At 46.6% G+C, this 15,168-nt stretch overlaps 2 protein-coding genes across 5 annotated transcripts in view; both read left to right on the top strand.

The window, feature by feature from the left end:
• Positions 1–996: 996 nt before the first annotated feature.
• On the top strand, positions 997–5,282 carry LOC119458144 (uncharacterized). The gene is made up of 3 exons (XM_037719969.2): positions 997–1,770; positions 2,721–2,865; positions 5,091–5,282. Exons 1-3 carry the CDS (start codon positions 1,621–1,623, stop codon positions 5,207–5,209), a joined length of 414 nt encoding a protein of 137 aa, XP_037575897.1. The 5' UTR covers positions 997–1,620; the 3' UTR covers positions 5,210–5,282.
• A 978-nt stretch (positions 5,283–6,260) lies between these two features.
• LOC119458142 (protein-cysteine N-palmitoyltransferase Rasp) overlaps positions 6,261–15,168 on the top strand; it is an 83,505-nt gene continuing 74,597 nt past the window's right edge. For 2 of the 4 annotated variants that reach the window (XM_049670783.1, XM_049670782.1), the window contains exons 1-2: positions 6,556–6,705; positions 7,899–8,026. In XM_049670783.1, coding sequence (XP_049526740.1) covers positions 6,662–6,705; positions 7,899–8,026 — 172 coding nt within the window. In that variant the 5' untranslated portion in view covers positions 6,556–6,661. Of the gene's footprint in view, positions 6,706–7,898; positions 8,027–10,030; positions 10,099–15,168 lie in introns of all 4 variants that reach the window. The other 2 variants (XM_049670784.1, XM_049670781.1) reach the window with 2 other exon arrangements.

Genomic DNA, 15,168 nt, shown 5'->3' with positions numbered 1-15,168 from the left:
GACAGCACGACAGCAGTGGTGCCAACGATGACTGCGCGAATGCGCCTCGAGCGTCCATATAATTGTTGTAGCAATACAACGGAATAAGGGAGAGCAAGGTAGGCCGCAGCATTGCTCATACGCGCGGCTGCTCATCACGTCTACAAACGGTCACTGACGTACTATAGCGACGAAAATAAACGCGAATTCAATAGCGGAGCGCGTGGCCGACGCATAACAGAAGGTGTTGTGCGCTCCGTTCAGCCACCACCATTTACAGGCGCGCACGTCCGGTTTGATCTAAAGCCCCTATATTTATAAAAGTAGCGCCATTCTTAGATCTTGCCGCCACCGCGCTCACCCCGGCGCTTCCTCCTCGCCCTCTCTTAGCCGCCTCCTGTCGCCCCAGCCTCCTCCGCTCCCCCATTGGCCAATCCGTGTCCCGTGGAAGTTCGCGTCGCGCTTTTGTATATTTTTTTCTTTCCAGCGCGCTCCGACTGCCATTCTCGGGCCTGTGCGACGAAAGTGCTGTACGCACAAACGGATCAAACGTGTTAGGGACAAGAACTTCGTTGTGATGGCATGCTGCTGCGCCTTAAGTTGCCGCAACCGACAAGGCGAGGGCAAAAGGCTTTTTTTGTTTACCATCCGGCGTGCGCAAACGCTTGCTGCACACTTGATATTTGCGCCGTCTCGCATCGTCGCGTTGCTACTTCCAAAACGGCATTATTAAGACCAGTTACTGACTGACGAAGCAAAATCGCGCCTCAAAAACGTCTCCGCAGGGCGCGATCGAAGTTTTCCTCGGATTTCCTCTGGTAGCGCGTTAGCTGTCGTCTGCCACGGCAGGCCCGACGCAGGCGGCGCCACTATCGATATCGCGCCTCGATCGCGCTGGTCGCGCCGAGCGCGATAGTGGAACGGAGGAGGAGGGAAGTGGATGGCGCTACTTTTTATATATAGGGGCTTTAGTTTGATCGCGCTGTGCGATGATGCACCCCCTATGTATCTGTTCTAATTTTCTTTTATTTGAAAACAAGAAAAGGTGACGGGGCAGTAATGATGACAGTGCAAACTCAACTATCGCGATGAAAATAAACGCAAACAGCGGAAAGCGTGGCTTTTGGGACAGTCAGTGCCACCTAGTGTCGGTCCGGTGGTGCGAGGAAACGTGTCCAACTCCGATATGCTCTCGCTGTCACTAGGCGAATTTGTGCTTTCAGTCGGCGCCACCATAGCGCTAGAATCTTGTTCCGGCTGGCATTGTCGCACCGCGTGTGCGTTCCGAGTGGCAGATATGACTGGAAGATGATAATCTTTCCTAGGTGCATAATCGCACAGCGCGATTAAACCGGACGTTCGCGCCTGTCAATGGTGATGACTGAACGGAGCGCACTATACCTTCAGTTATGCTTCAGCCACGCGCTCCACTGTTCCCGTTTCTTTTCATCGCGATAGTAAGTCAATTTTAGACATCGTAGAATACCTAGAACACATGGTGAATTGTCCTTTCCGCAATCAGTATGCTTTACACATACGGCAATACGCTGTGAGTTTACCGTGTTGCTATGGCGACACCTTGTTTGCAGATATGTCTACGATCCCCTGGTTGGCGGTAGGAGAGGAGCAATTTGGATATTGATGGGCGCGGCGTTTGCGTTCGGCTTCAGCTGGCTTTGGCATGGCATGGACAGGGTGGCTACCGTGTGGTCCATGCTAAGTGTGTTCGGCATCGCCACAGAAGTGCTTGCTGCTGAAGCCCGGAAACTGAGACCCATCAGGGACTTTGAGGTATGCAAAGCAAACCAGGGAGGGTATTCTGTAAGAGTCCACCTAGTGGACTGGCCACTGCGGCTGTCGTCGATTTGCTCCAGCTGCACGACCAAGGAGGAGATTTGGTGCCTCCTTCTCTCTGGTGCAGCTGGAGCCATCACGACCGCCGAAATAAACAGAGGTGGACTCTTGCAGAATACCCCTCCTGAAGTGGCAATACTTTGAGTTGACGGCAGTTCAAAATCGAAGTACAGCTATCAAAATTCTCCTTGACCCCCTTCACGTCTTAGTAGAGGTCATTGAAGGTTATATCTGAGCGTGTTCTTATATTTGCTTGATATATAAAAAAGCCACACGCATAGAGGAGGGCAGTTTAAAGTCTAGCCATGAACGACAATCAACGAAGCCTTGTCTTATGTCAGAAGGCCCTTAAATCCTAGTCGGCTCATACAAACAAAGAGACGCTGTTCAAGCTCTTCACGATTTTCTGGCAGATAGTGACTTTATGCAGTCTTTCTGAAAGACCATTCATACTGAACATGCCCGCTAGCTGACTTTGAGCACGTTTAAATGAACCTGTACTATTTTATCAGCTTTATTTCTCACTGTTTAGCTTTTTACGCCATCACTGTTCTGGTCGATACTGTCCTTATAACAATCAATGAGACTGGATGTTCGCATGTCTACAATACAGCGCCCTCTATATTCTTTAGCATGCTACAGATTAGTTACGTGATACTCTACTCTCCACTATACATTTCATTCCTTACTTCCCTTCTTTTTTTCGCGTGTTTTCTATATTTCACTCTTTCCTGAATAGCTGGAGTTTCTTTTTGATGATTTGGATAGCCGGTCCTTAGGTGGTGTATTTTGCCACTACTCATCATTTATTCAATAAAAACAATTGTACCTTCCAACGCCCTTCGTGCTAAACTGCCCAAACTTTTACGTCCTTCACACCGCTACAGGCACGGCACCTAACCACACCTGAGCGGCTCCGGTTGGCAGGGGCTGTGCTCGGCTCTCCAAACTACCTGCTAACCATATGTGCCTGCATCTTCCACCTTGCCGACTTTGACATCTGCCTCATTCTTTGTAAGAGGATACTTCTCGGTAGGTTACTCCTTCCCAGTGGTGCAGAAAGCATCTAAAGATATCCGTTCCTGTTTCATAAAAATTTCTGTACAAATAAGGTGGTTTCCAGACGAGAACACGACGTCATGAACTCACAAGCTAGCAACGCTTACTCGAAGCGCCTAGGCAGACTGACGATATAACGTAGAATTAGGCCCAATATTAATGCAACTCAAACCCATGTTGCCGCAGTACATACATATGCGCAGCGGAGTCAGCTCCGTTGTGTCAGAAGCGGTTGCGAACGCGACAGCATACAGCCGTCTACGTATAGTAACCCTCGTAAGCTTTTTTGAAACGCTGCGTTGTGCATGTCCTTGTTTTGATCAAGTACAGAGCAAAAACATAATGCATGGCAGGTTTTCAAGGACGACATTAGCACTGTACTTCATGTACAGTTTTATTAAAAGCAAGTGGTGGACGTATGTAACGCATGCCACCTATCATGAACGAAGCTTTCAATTTTTAAAGAAGTGTCTTATTAGTTACAAATACGATCAAGAAGATGTTGGTTAGACTCTCGTTAAAAAACCGGCAGTAAATTGTACTCCCTGACAGGCAACTAGTTCAGTAAAAGCGAATATATAAATTTTTACTTGCCTTAATTTTCAAGGTGTCAATTCTGGGGTAGCAAAGAATCATAAGATACGACAGAATCAGGTGATTACACCAATGTACACGCCGCGTGTTTACTTCTTCTGTGAAAAAAAAAAGAACGCCCGCGAAGTTTGAAAAAATACCATGTGAGTAAGCACCCACGCGCATTACAGTCCAGTGACTATATCACGCACAATTTGGCAGTAACATCAAACAGTACCAGTGGGAAAGCGAGCCGTTGATTGTGCTACGCTTGTATTCCAGGATCCCTTATGCAGCTTGACTGTCCGTGCTGTAGCAGTTCATAGGATTTGCACACATCTGCGAAGCTTTCTAGGCGCAGCCTCTTTGGCGCCCGTTCCTGCGGCGAGCGTCGGCGGCGTCGTCGTAACCCAACGAACGAGCGCAGCGAAAGAGGAAAGCGACCGCGGTTCGCAGCGGGGGATGAAAGACGCGAGGAGGAAAATGGAGAGGAGGTTGTGGCGACGATGGTCACGAGATGGCGCCAGAGTAGCGCGCCTCGCCTGGTAGATTTGACGGCGGCGGTTGCTGTGAATCACGCCCACGCGGTGGCTTCCGTGATCGGCAAGTTAGCGAGGCAGACAACCCCACTTTGCTCCGTTTGCAACGTGCCGCCTGAGAGAGATTGTCCGCGCCAGCCAATATGTCACGAAATGAAAAAAAAAATGAACACGTATACAGATGTGCTAAAATTTTGCATTAGGGAGTATCGTAATCGTCGGTGCTTTTGTTTTCTTTTTTTTGTGAATGTCGTTTCGTTTCCTCAGAAAAGTTCTCTATCCTACACGACTGATCGTCAAAAAAGTTGCATTCTGCGGGGGAAAAAAACTTTCTTTTTATTTCATACCATTCTGCATTCCGCATGTTCAGCAGTGACGCTTCCGAGTCACTTGAAATGAGTCGCTTGACTGGATTTAGAAAATTAGAATGTGTTGAGGGGCTAGTTGGTTCAGTCTAATGACCGATTGCTAAATGCGCAAAATTGGGAAACAGGACACCACACAAGAAGAGACAAAGAACGAGCGCAGACTACCAACTGGTCTATTTGCAACGTCGGGCGTTATGCGAAACATAGCATCGTAGTGAGGCTATATTTTGCAACATCCCGACGTTGCGATAAATCAGTTGGTAGTCTGTGCTCGTTCTTTGTCTCTTCTTGTGTGGTGTACTGTTTCCCAATTTCGCGCTTTCTGCAATCGGTCATAACATTTAGAAGATGTATGCAAAAATGCTATAATGAAAAACATGCATAGCATCCCTGATAATGTCAAAGCTGGCGAGGTGACGATTCGTCATCTCCTCGTTCTAAGGGGGATGCCAATAAATCATCATCATCATCAGCAGCAGCAGCAGCGTTGTATGTGATGTGCGCCGCGTAGTCTCGATACCCGTGTTTACTCTTCGGTACCACTTAGGTGCCTCCTCGCAAAGTACGAACCGCTGCTGAAGAAGCCAATCATGGAGTTGCGAGCGCGGCTACAGCCAGGCAACGTCGGGACTCACCAGACCGCTGCGCAGAGAGCAGCGACATTTTTTACGTTGTTGTTTTCTTCCTCTCTCTCACACTTCCTGTTCCTTTTCAACAGGTTTCCCATTCCCTCTTGTTCCCGTCCTGGTGGTGCTCTACACGGCGTGCTACGTTCAGCCCGACATTGTCAAGTGGGAGACGTCTGCAAGATTAGGGCGAAAAGAAGCTTCATCATGACACCTGACAGCATGGCAAGGTTGTGTCATAAATAACACAACGATAGTGCATTAATAAACTCAACGTCTCTATATTTATTTGTCTCTGCTACACACATTAACCCTGGTCCTTGCTACCGTTGCTGTGGATGAATTAAATATGGACGCCCTCTGATTACGTGGCACATGTAGGAGAAGAAGACGCCCCTCCTCCTCCCCCCCCCCCCCAAAAAAAAGAGGTATCTATTAAACAGGAAGTACTGAGGCTTGCGTTACTAATTTCGGACTACTTCTGGGCAGGTGTCGAAGGAAAACTCAACGTATACTTCGATATAATAAGTGGTCACTATTCTGATTGCAAATTTGCTTGAAATAAGCAAACTCATTTGTGCTTAAATTCACAAGGTGAGGAAAGTTTCACCAAAGGAGATATCGTCATACAGCCGAAATTAACAAAAAATTGCAATATGAACGAATGCAGCTTTCCGCGTAAGAAAACTGGGTACAAGAATTAAAAAGAAAAGGCGCAGTTTTTCCCGAAAGGCGAAACATCGATTGCGATAGCAAATTAGTGGACAGCTATACGAAGTAAGGACAGTAGTTTTATCGCTCGTATAAATTTGTAAACATAGGCATACTAACTAAATGAACAAGCATGTTGTCACGGGTGCACAAGCAAACATGAACGCATCTCACTCGGTGACCGCGGAAACTCGCTGTCAAAACGTTGGAGTGAGTAAGCGCGGTATTTGCAGCGAGCGAATTGACCTTCGTGCCGCCTCTCGCATCAACGCGAACTAAGCAGCGAAAACACAGCGCAGTTCGGACTCTGTTCCCGTCGCAGATGGCTGTCAAGATACAGCGGCCGGGCGGCGGCGCGTGGCCTAACCCCCCCCCCCCCCCCTCCGTACCTTCCCCCAGGAGCCTTGCGGAGCCCTGCAGGCCAGACGGGCGAGCGCGGCCGCTCGGGCCGCCCGGAGTAGTACTCCCCAACGGAACCAGTCTCAACGGCCTTAAATGAGCTATAAGCGTCAGGACGCGATTAGGCTATAAACGGTTCTTGCATTTCAGAACGCAGCGCCATGTTATTACACCACGGTAACCTTTATCCGCGACGCATCATCCCATATTCAAAATGTCGTTGCAAAATAATGCACGCCGACCTTCCGTCAAAAAATGTCAACGACGAGACCGCTTACAGCTGAGCCACAGGCGTCTATAGTCTTCGTGAAAGCGGATGTGCCCTTTGTTTGCTTGATTTATTTTATCTTAATTTTTTTTCAATTCGACTTCCGCGTACGCTTATGCGTATAGGCAATTAGAGTTCCAGATGCGCGCCACGCTGCTTTGATGTTGAGGGAGGCCTTCGGGATGACATATCGTCACGTTGATTATTAGACGCCTGGCTTCGGCGAAGGTTGAAATGTTATAATCACAGCACATTGACGACGACTGCTTTGGCGGCGGGGCAGCCATGGAAAAGAAGCAAGCGAAGATTACAAACTTGATGGTCAACAGGTAAGAAATTAAATTTTAAAAAAGCAACTTGCAGCAGGTGACAGGGTAAATTGTGCAAATAGGCTCTTACACACTAATATTAGGTTGCCCAACACAAGATGGCTGACCACCCTTCCTCGAACCATTGGTTGCCTTGCAAGCAGCAAGAGATTCATGTCTGCTAAAATAGTGACAGCAACTGGAGCGTTCTTTAGTAATTTCTTCGTACCTTTTTGATAAGGTTCCAATAAAAGAAATATGTGTGACGCTACAAATACTTAGGCATTGATTTTTTTGTTAACCTAACTTGCTCCAAGCATGTATATAGAGTACTTCGCAACCAGGGCGTACGGTATGTTTAATTCATTCAGGCGCAACAATCTGGAGGCTCGACCACACCCAAATGTGCGATTATGCTTTAGTAACATTTGACCCACCTTAGAGTTCACTTGCGCCGCATGGGACCCGCGGTCTTCTTGTTGGACTCACGGGCTCAGAAGCGCGCAGCTTGTTTCACTAGCAACGACTACTACAAGCAGGGTGACCAGGATAAAGCTAAATCGAGGCTAAGAACCCTTGGAGAAACGTCGCCTGCGCATGAAACTTGAACTTTTGTTTCAGATATACTCCGGTCAAACGGAAATAGATGAAAACCTTATCTGTAACTAACGCGCTGCACATCTGCCCGTCGAGATCATGCCATGAAACGCGAGTGCTTTCGTCGCAGACATGTGGCACTTTACCATATGCAGTAACAATGTTGAACAAGTTGCCGTAAGCCGTTAAGGCCTGCTATACGAATGAAACATTTCTAGGATTTCTTCGTTCGGAGTGCTTTGTAGCTTTTCTAGCGCATACAAAACGTATTTACTAGGCATTCAATTGTTGCATGTACAGCTTTTGTTGTTATTTACTCTTGGTTTGTGTATTCCTATGAATTCTTATACTGGCCTCATAGAATTATTGACTATATATTGATGCCAATCTCAGGGTCCTCTCTTTATTTGTGTGCATTACGTCTACTGTAGATCACCCCTCCAATACTGCTGTGTATGGCGCAACATAACAACAAACAAAAACATTTGTTTCTATGCTTCTGTCTAACTCAACCTATATGTGTAAGGAAGCCACTTAAGAATTTTGTGTTGTGCACCCTATGCTTATGCGCATCTACTAATGTTTTATGCATTTTTGTAATGACTTTGTCCGCGAAGAGACGGTGTGGCAGCTAGAACGGATGGGCCTTCAAGATGGACGTGGGGACCGGAAAAAGTGTACCACTGGACGGTAACTTTCGTAGCCTTCTCGTACATCATGTGGCGGTTCGCGACCAACGAAGAGAGTAAGTGAAAGATGTTGAATATACATTTTTCTTCGCCCTGTCTTTTAAAGTAAAAACTAAACTCTCGCGGGATCGAATCCCGGCCACGGCGGCCGCATTTCGATGGAGGCGAAATGCGAAAACGCCCGTGTACTTAGATTTAGGTGCACGTTAAAGAACCCCAGGTGGTCCAAATTTCCGGAGTCCCCAACTACGGCGTGCCTCATAATCAGAGCGTGGTTTTGGCACGTGAAACCCAATAATTTAATTAAAAACTAAACTTGAGACGAAGCTTTGGCGCAGGGCCAACTCGGACTTTATCCAAAAATATATAAAACGCAAAAATACTTTGATGAGACAACCGCTCGACAAGTTTGAATACAGATTGTGGAATTTGAAAGATAAAGTGAAATTCTAGTGACTGCTGGAACCAAAATATTTTAGCTTAGGGCTTGGAAGTTATCACAATATTTCTCAAATTGGTAGGCCTAAAAGAAAAAAAACAAGATTCAAGCATGACGTTTACAAATGCGTTACTTTGCACCAAAGACTGATACCGCAGTTATGTAAACTGCATCGATCAGAACGTCAAAGATAGACAAATTTGAATTGTAAAGTTGTAGCTTACGAGGAAATCTTGCATTGTTTACGGTAGTTCTGCAAAAATGCAACTCACCAATATGTCGTACATTTAGGAACGGTGTATCGTACACCAATTACAGCCGCTTTCGATCTACTAGGGTTCAGTTTACAGAGTTCTGATATCGTTCTTTCTAGCGAAGCTTGTATTGCCTCACAAGTGTCGGCGCTGGGGGTGGTGGTGGTGGTGGTTTCACGCTAAAACACTATTGAAAACCTGCTGAAAACTCGCCTCTCGTTCACTTGAAATATACCAAAATTGGCATGGAAGGGTACGAACGTATGATTAAGATTACTAATGGTCATGACATCAATAACATCACATGCTCGTCAGTTACGTCACTGGTGCTTCCGCCAAAGCGCATAAGCCACCCGCACAAGCACCATTTCCTTGCACAGGTGGTTTATGCAGAGCGCATAAGAGGCGGAACCGAAAGAACGGACGTGAGAGCCCACAATATCACTTAGCTGAACGCTCATAAACAGAATGACCCTGGTTGTCCTTTGTAGAGGAGATTTCCTGCGGGCTACTACCGAGCCAAGCATAAGAGCCTACATGGACGTTAACAATCACGTTGCCGACGGTCGTATCTACACAAGCAAGTCGAGAGTCGATCTGTGCGATAATGTGAGGTCCCTGGTGCTTCACATTCGGAATCGTGGTCTAGTCAAGGCCTTATCACAACATCCCTATTCCATGGCCAATTACGTATGACGATGAAGATACAGGGTACCAGACACCCGCAGCCTTTAAAAGATTACCATTGGAGTCAACAGGATGTCCATAAAATATGATTAAATATAATTTCAAGGTTATTGCTTCATCGATCAAAGTTGAGTCAAAAGTTCCCTTGTATCGCAAGAAGTGAAACGAATATCTATTTTTGTTATAGAAAGCTAGCAGGTGATGTTAGAAGAAAGTCTGATAAATGGGCTAGTAAAGAGAGCTTAGTGTTTGTTTACAATGACTTGTAACATAGTCCGTATCATAGCGACGACCAGTTTAACAACTTGTGCAGTGTTTGTCAGTTCGCATTTAGCTTTCATGGCAACAAAAAACATGACAGCTTATATTTGTTGGTTTGTCTTCTTGGTTCTACTTTATACAAATACGGAAAAATATGGTTGCACATTTAAACTTCTGTCGCACCACAATATATTATTTCCTGTTTCTAGCATTTCCTTGAATTTTTGTTTACGCTTTAGCTTACAAATAATGTACCAGGAACAAAGCTTTGAACTTTGCGCAGGGGTATGTTGCCCTCGTTTCTCTATTATTTACTGTACTCCAAATTACTATAATGAGAAATGCACTCGGGAACTGATTATTGCATAATTTCTTTGGTACTTGAGAATGTTAATGCATCCATATCGCGTACTCTCTAGAGGCGTTCCTCTTGGACCAAATGAAACGCGCCTTCATCAAGAGCCCGTATGGCCTTAAAGAGAAGCAGGTGAGCCACTTGGTGTTTTAAGCCAATAAGCATTGGGAGGGGTAACTTTTGTCGACAAAAATTGGACTTGTGCTAGGTCCATCTTAAACAACTTCACCTTACATAGTAGGGCAGTTGTTTTTTGCCTTACCACCACGAGGAAATGTTTCAATTTTCGATAATTTTCAATTTTTCAATAAATTCACATGTGCGCATTTAGAGATCTGCGCTTTGATGCTTTTTAACCATTCAGATTTGTTTTCCCTATCCAACAGGACTATCAGACGAATGATATTTACTTTTTAGAGCAAAGGTGGCAAAGATTGGCGCTGAATCCCTTTCCAGTTCTTGCTGATTTTTCTTACCAATGCATTTCACTTCGCATTTGGGTGGACAAATATACTATTTTACTGGCTTTCCGTTTTGTTAGATAGTTGACGCCAGTAAATGACTCCCCCTACGTTTTTAGTTATCATTCACCATTTAGTGACCAAGCAGCGGCTACACTAAAACCGACTGTGGACATGTTTAGTCTTCGACGTTACAACAGGCGGCAGCAGTGATCTCGCCTATTCCGACAAAGTTGAACTGTTTCATGAACTCTGTTCAGAGTGAATATGATGCGGTCACTTGTCGCTGCCATGGACCGTCACCGACCGCCACATACGGCCTGCTGGGGCCATGGCTGCCCACCACACAAGGTTTTGAAAGACTGGTTCAGAACGGTGTAAAAAGGGCCGAATCCAGTCTTGACCCTGTTGTGATGACTATTCGTATCAATGGAAACCTGATAGGCTGACTCGGACACCTCCTCAAGTTCAATTGCTATACACGCATATCTGAAAATGCACAGCTTACAGCAGGTCAGTCCTACTCAACCCTAATGGATATTAAGCACAGAGAGCGTCCAGCCATTAAATGTATAATAACTGAAAATTGCGGTAGGAACTCGAGTTCGATGCCCGCTGGAAAGCAATGCTTTGCTTCTCATCGCTCTAGGATGCGGCTTAGGCTCAGGATGAGCAGCTGATCTGGTAACGACCGTGTAACGAAAAATACGCGCGCACGGGTGCCCATAGTAAGCCTGGTTTTGTAGAAACCCGCGAAGGACCACACAGGAAGAGCGGTCGATGAGCAAACAGGGCGTTTAATGGAACAACAGTCACGATGACGATGATGATGGCAGGTGAGTTTCTACACACTCCCCGCCACGACATGAAGGGTTATTTTCGTGTCCTTGGCACAGAGACAGTCCGGTTACACCGTGTCAGAACCATCGGGAAGTTCCAGCCGGCCAGATAAGGTGAAGGAAACCTCTCACGGGCGGCGCTGTTCAATGGTTCGTGTAAATTCACCTTGTGATCGGTATTTACCATGATGTCTACCATGTCCATGTTTCCTTACCGAATGCACAGTTGCACTTTAATTCGTAATGTAAGTTCTTGCGTGCACACGTAGTGGTGTTAGACGACGTTGCTCAACGTTGAACATCAGTAGCTGGCGCTTAGTATTCTGTGGTGGTTGCTTGATCTTCCTTGAAACAATTTGTACGTCATCAAGAGGTGTTCAGCGTCGGCAAAGCACTTGGCGAAACGGACACCTTGGCCTGTCCTTGCACTGCTTGGATTTTGCGCAGTTGATATTCGATACCGGTTGCATCGTTGTTCTTGCTTTTCTGTATATCTGCGGCAGTAGTAGTCTTAATGGTCGGATGTTGGTTGTTTGTGCCATGTAGGATTCGTTGAGGGTTAAATACTTAGTTCTGACAGTGGGGGACTAGAGCTGTGGGCAGACGTTCTTCTATGTTGATTGCGTAGTGACGATGGGCCTCTTGTTGTTGGCACCGGTACTGGCTGGAATTCGTTTCGCTTCGGTTCATGCATGTGCCTTCGTGGTCATCAATACAATGAGTATGCTTTCCCTTTCCTAGACGGCACCGTGACTCTTCGGTGGAAATGAGGTCTTCGTGAACTCCTGCACTGTTCATCAGAGACGTTGTCGAACCACGTGTTGCTATTTAATCCGTTCTCATGTCTTGGACACTGTGTGAAGCCTCTTTCGGTATCCGTGTGGCTACAAGAGTTACTTGTTCAACGTTGTGCTTTCGACGCGTCTGCAAAGTCCAATATTATGACATCAGTGGATAGCTGTATTCGGTTCCGTCATACAAGTCTCTAACCAAGTTACTACTGGTTTTAGACACGGCAATATTGTCTTCAGTTCCATGTCATTGAAGATTTCTGCCTTTATGCTGCTCTTTCGTCTACCTTCTTCAATGCATCCATGGCTTGTAGCTTCGGTCTTACAATCTGTTACCTGTTGTATGTTTTGAAACGCGTCAAGGCACAAGAGTAATAAGATGGTCTTTTCCTTTCCTGAGATCTGTGACACGTCTTCACTGTTTACACTCTGTGTCATCTGAATAGCAAATCTGATTTAACCTGCAGTGTAACCAGTTTATCACTGTAATCTACCTGAAAGGTATATTCTTCATATATTTCGTCATCAGGAGTGAGCACTTTAATCTTTCCACCAAGGAAATAAAGCCTCTCACGAAGCATTTCGAGCCGGCTGCTCATGAGGTGCAGTTGAGCCGTTGTGGCCTCACTGAGCGCCGTGTCGACATCATCGATAATGAGGCTTACCGTCCTTCTGACAAGTGCTCTATCCATGATCAGCTCGGTCTCCTTGTCGCTGGTGGATGGATGAGGTGAATCCATGCGTGGGCTCGTCATCAGTCGGTCCTGGGGGCTGTTCGGTCATTTATTAATACAGCTCCCGGATTTCACGGCACCATTTTGTAGAAACCTGCGAAGGACCACACAGGAAGAGCGGTCGATGAGCAAACATGGCGTTTAATGGAACAACAGCCACAATGACGATTTTGATAGCAGGTGATCGAGGAAGTTTCTACACCTGGTTTTCGAGCTCATAACTGCTGTAGCAGCAAAACGAAGAATGTGGAGAGGTCAACCGGAAGAACATACTGTTGGCAAAGCAACATGGGGTTAGAGGGCACAAAAATATGTCAAAGAAGCAAAAGTGTCCCTCAAAAACTAAACAATTGGGGGTTTAACGTCCACGAATTACACAGGGCTTATGAGAATTTTTGTATACTAAGAAGCCCCAAGTTCTGACCGCTTAGGGCGCCCCTAACGCACGGTGTACGAGCTCTTTTGCTTTCCCCATCCATAAAAATGCGCCCGCCTCTGCCGCGATTGAAACTCACATGAGTCTCACATGAGAACCCATTGTGTTCGGAAAAGGTCACAGGCCTGCGAGGCACACGCAGCACAGTCACAGCGTAAGCTGGTGGAGCTGCTCAAGAGTAACTCCAATTCTGGCACCACGCACAACAGGGTCTTCAGCTGAGGTTCATACCTTGCGATAAGACGCCATAACGTGTACCGAAGAGGTATCCAGAATACGTGGCGAACATCTCCCATTGGGATCGCGTTGATTGCGCGCCTTGTCCGAATCGCATCTCGTCGTCTGCACCGGCGCACATGGCTTTTGCAGGTGCCTTAACTAGATGGCGCCCCCATACTGGCGGAGGCTCGGGTCGTCTGCGCCTGCGCGCCTGCTTAGGTCGCGTTTATAGGGAATTGGTACAGTATCCGACTTCCCGCGCAGCGGACCTGCGTTCGATCCCGGCGGAGACCGGGTAATTTTTTTTCGAATTTCCGGCGATAGCGGTTACGCGGCGGCGGCGGACACCACCGCGAACCGATACGGCTATTGGAATGAGCCCATAACAGCTTACGCTGTAAAAAAACCGACATAGACATCGAGACACAACCACTCTTCCTTTATAGGTGTTTGCGGAACGAAAACGTCACTCTATCAAGATTAATCGCAGCAGTAAAATTATGTGAAACAATGTCGCAGTTTCACTCGAAAGGCGAAGCTTCAATTGTGATAGCAAATTAGTGAAGAGCTATGCGGAGTAAGCATAGTAGTTTTATCAGCTGTATAAACTTGAACATGGAGCAGTACCAGCAATGCGCAGAACTGGATTATATTAGGATTACAAGAGGATTGCATAGACATAGAATAGGATTACAATAGACGAAGAAATAATTACGAGACGGACTGACGAACGCACTACGACGATGACGACATGATGACAATACAATAACGGTTTCTGAGGTTATGACGATGCTATCCCGGCGACGACAGCATTAGGAAGACGGCACAACGACAATGGTGTGACAAAAGAATGTGTGACAACAGTGGAATTACAACGATGGCACGAAGACAACCATGTGACAACGCTACAATAACGATGATGAAACTGCCTCGAATTAACAACGATGACGGTACAACAACGGATGCATGACAACACAATGAGTACAGTGGGTGACCACTAGTGTATGACGACGATGGCACGATGGCGGCTGTATCTAAATGACGTCACGACGAAGATGGCCGGAGGAGGAGACACCGTGACGAGATTCGAATGACAAAGGTGGGGTGATGATGATGGAATGACCAAGACGGTATCACGGTGACGGTAGGACACTCAATGCACGACGACTGTATGACGACAAAATTTCGTGACGATGATCGCATGACTGCAGTCGGATGCATCGTTACTTTATGAGGACGGGGGTGTGACCACGTCATGAGGAGAGTATGATGAGAAAAATGGAGTGACAACGATGAAATGACCCCGACGGCATCGTGACGACAGTATGACAATGAATGTATGGCAAATGTGCGGCAACAATGGCCTGCCGACTATGGCATGACGTAAGCTGCATGGTGAAACTGGAATGATGACGGTGCAGCGACCACGACTACCACACGCACATACAGTGCCCGATCCAATTAGACAATTTGGGCCACCGGGTCGGCGTAGAAGGCGTGACGACGAAGACATATTGAGTCAGATCATGAAGTTTGAACGACTATGTCGGAACAACCACGAAGGCATCAGCACCACGAGCAAATGTCTAGTGATCTATGTTTACAGAAACCTTGGGACGATTCTTCAGCAAGCCCCCACGCTCAAGGCCTGGGAGCCTGCGATCAAGACGGATGACCCTGAATGCCAAGTCATGCTGGCAGAGTGGGCTAAACGCATCGCGC

This window comes from Dermacentor silvarum, chromosome 7 (genome assembly GCF_013339745.2).
Source record: "Dermacentor silvarum isolate Dsil-2018 chromosome 7, BIME_Dsil_1.4, whole genome shotgun sequence".
Classification (NCBI taxonomy): Eukaryota; Metazoa; Arthropoda; class Arachnida; order Ixodida; family Ixodidae; genus Dermacentor; species Dermacentor silvarum.
This window is presented reverse-complemented; position numbering and strand designations above follow the sequence as displayed.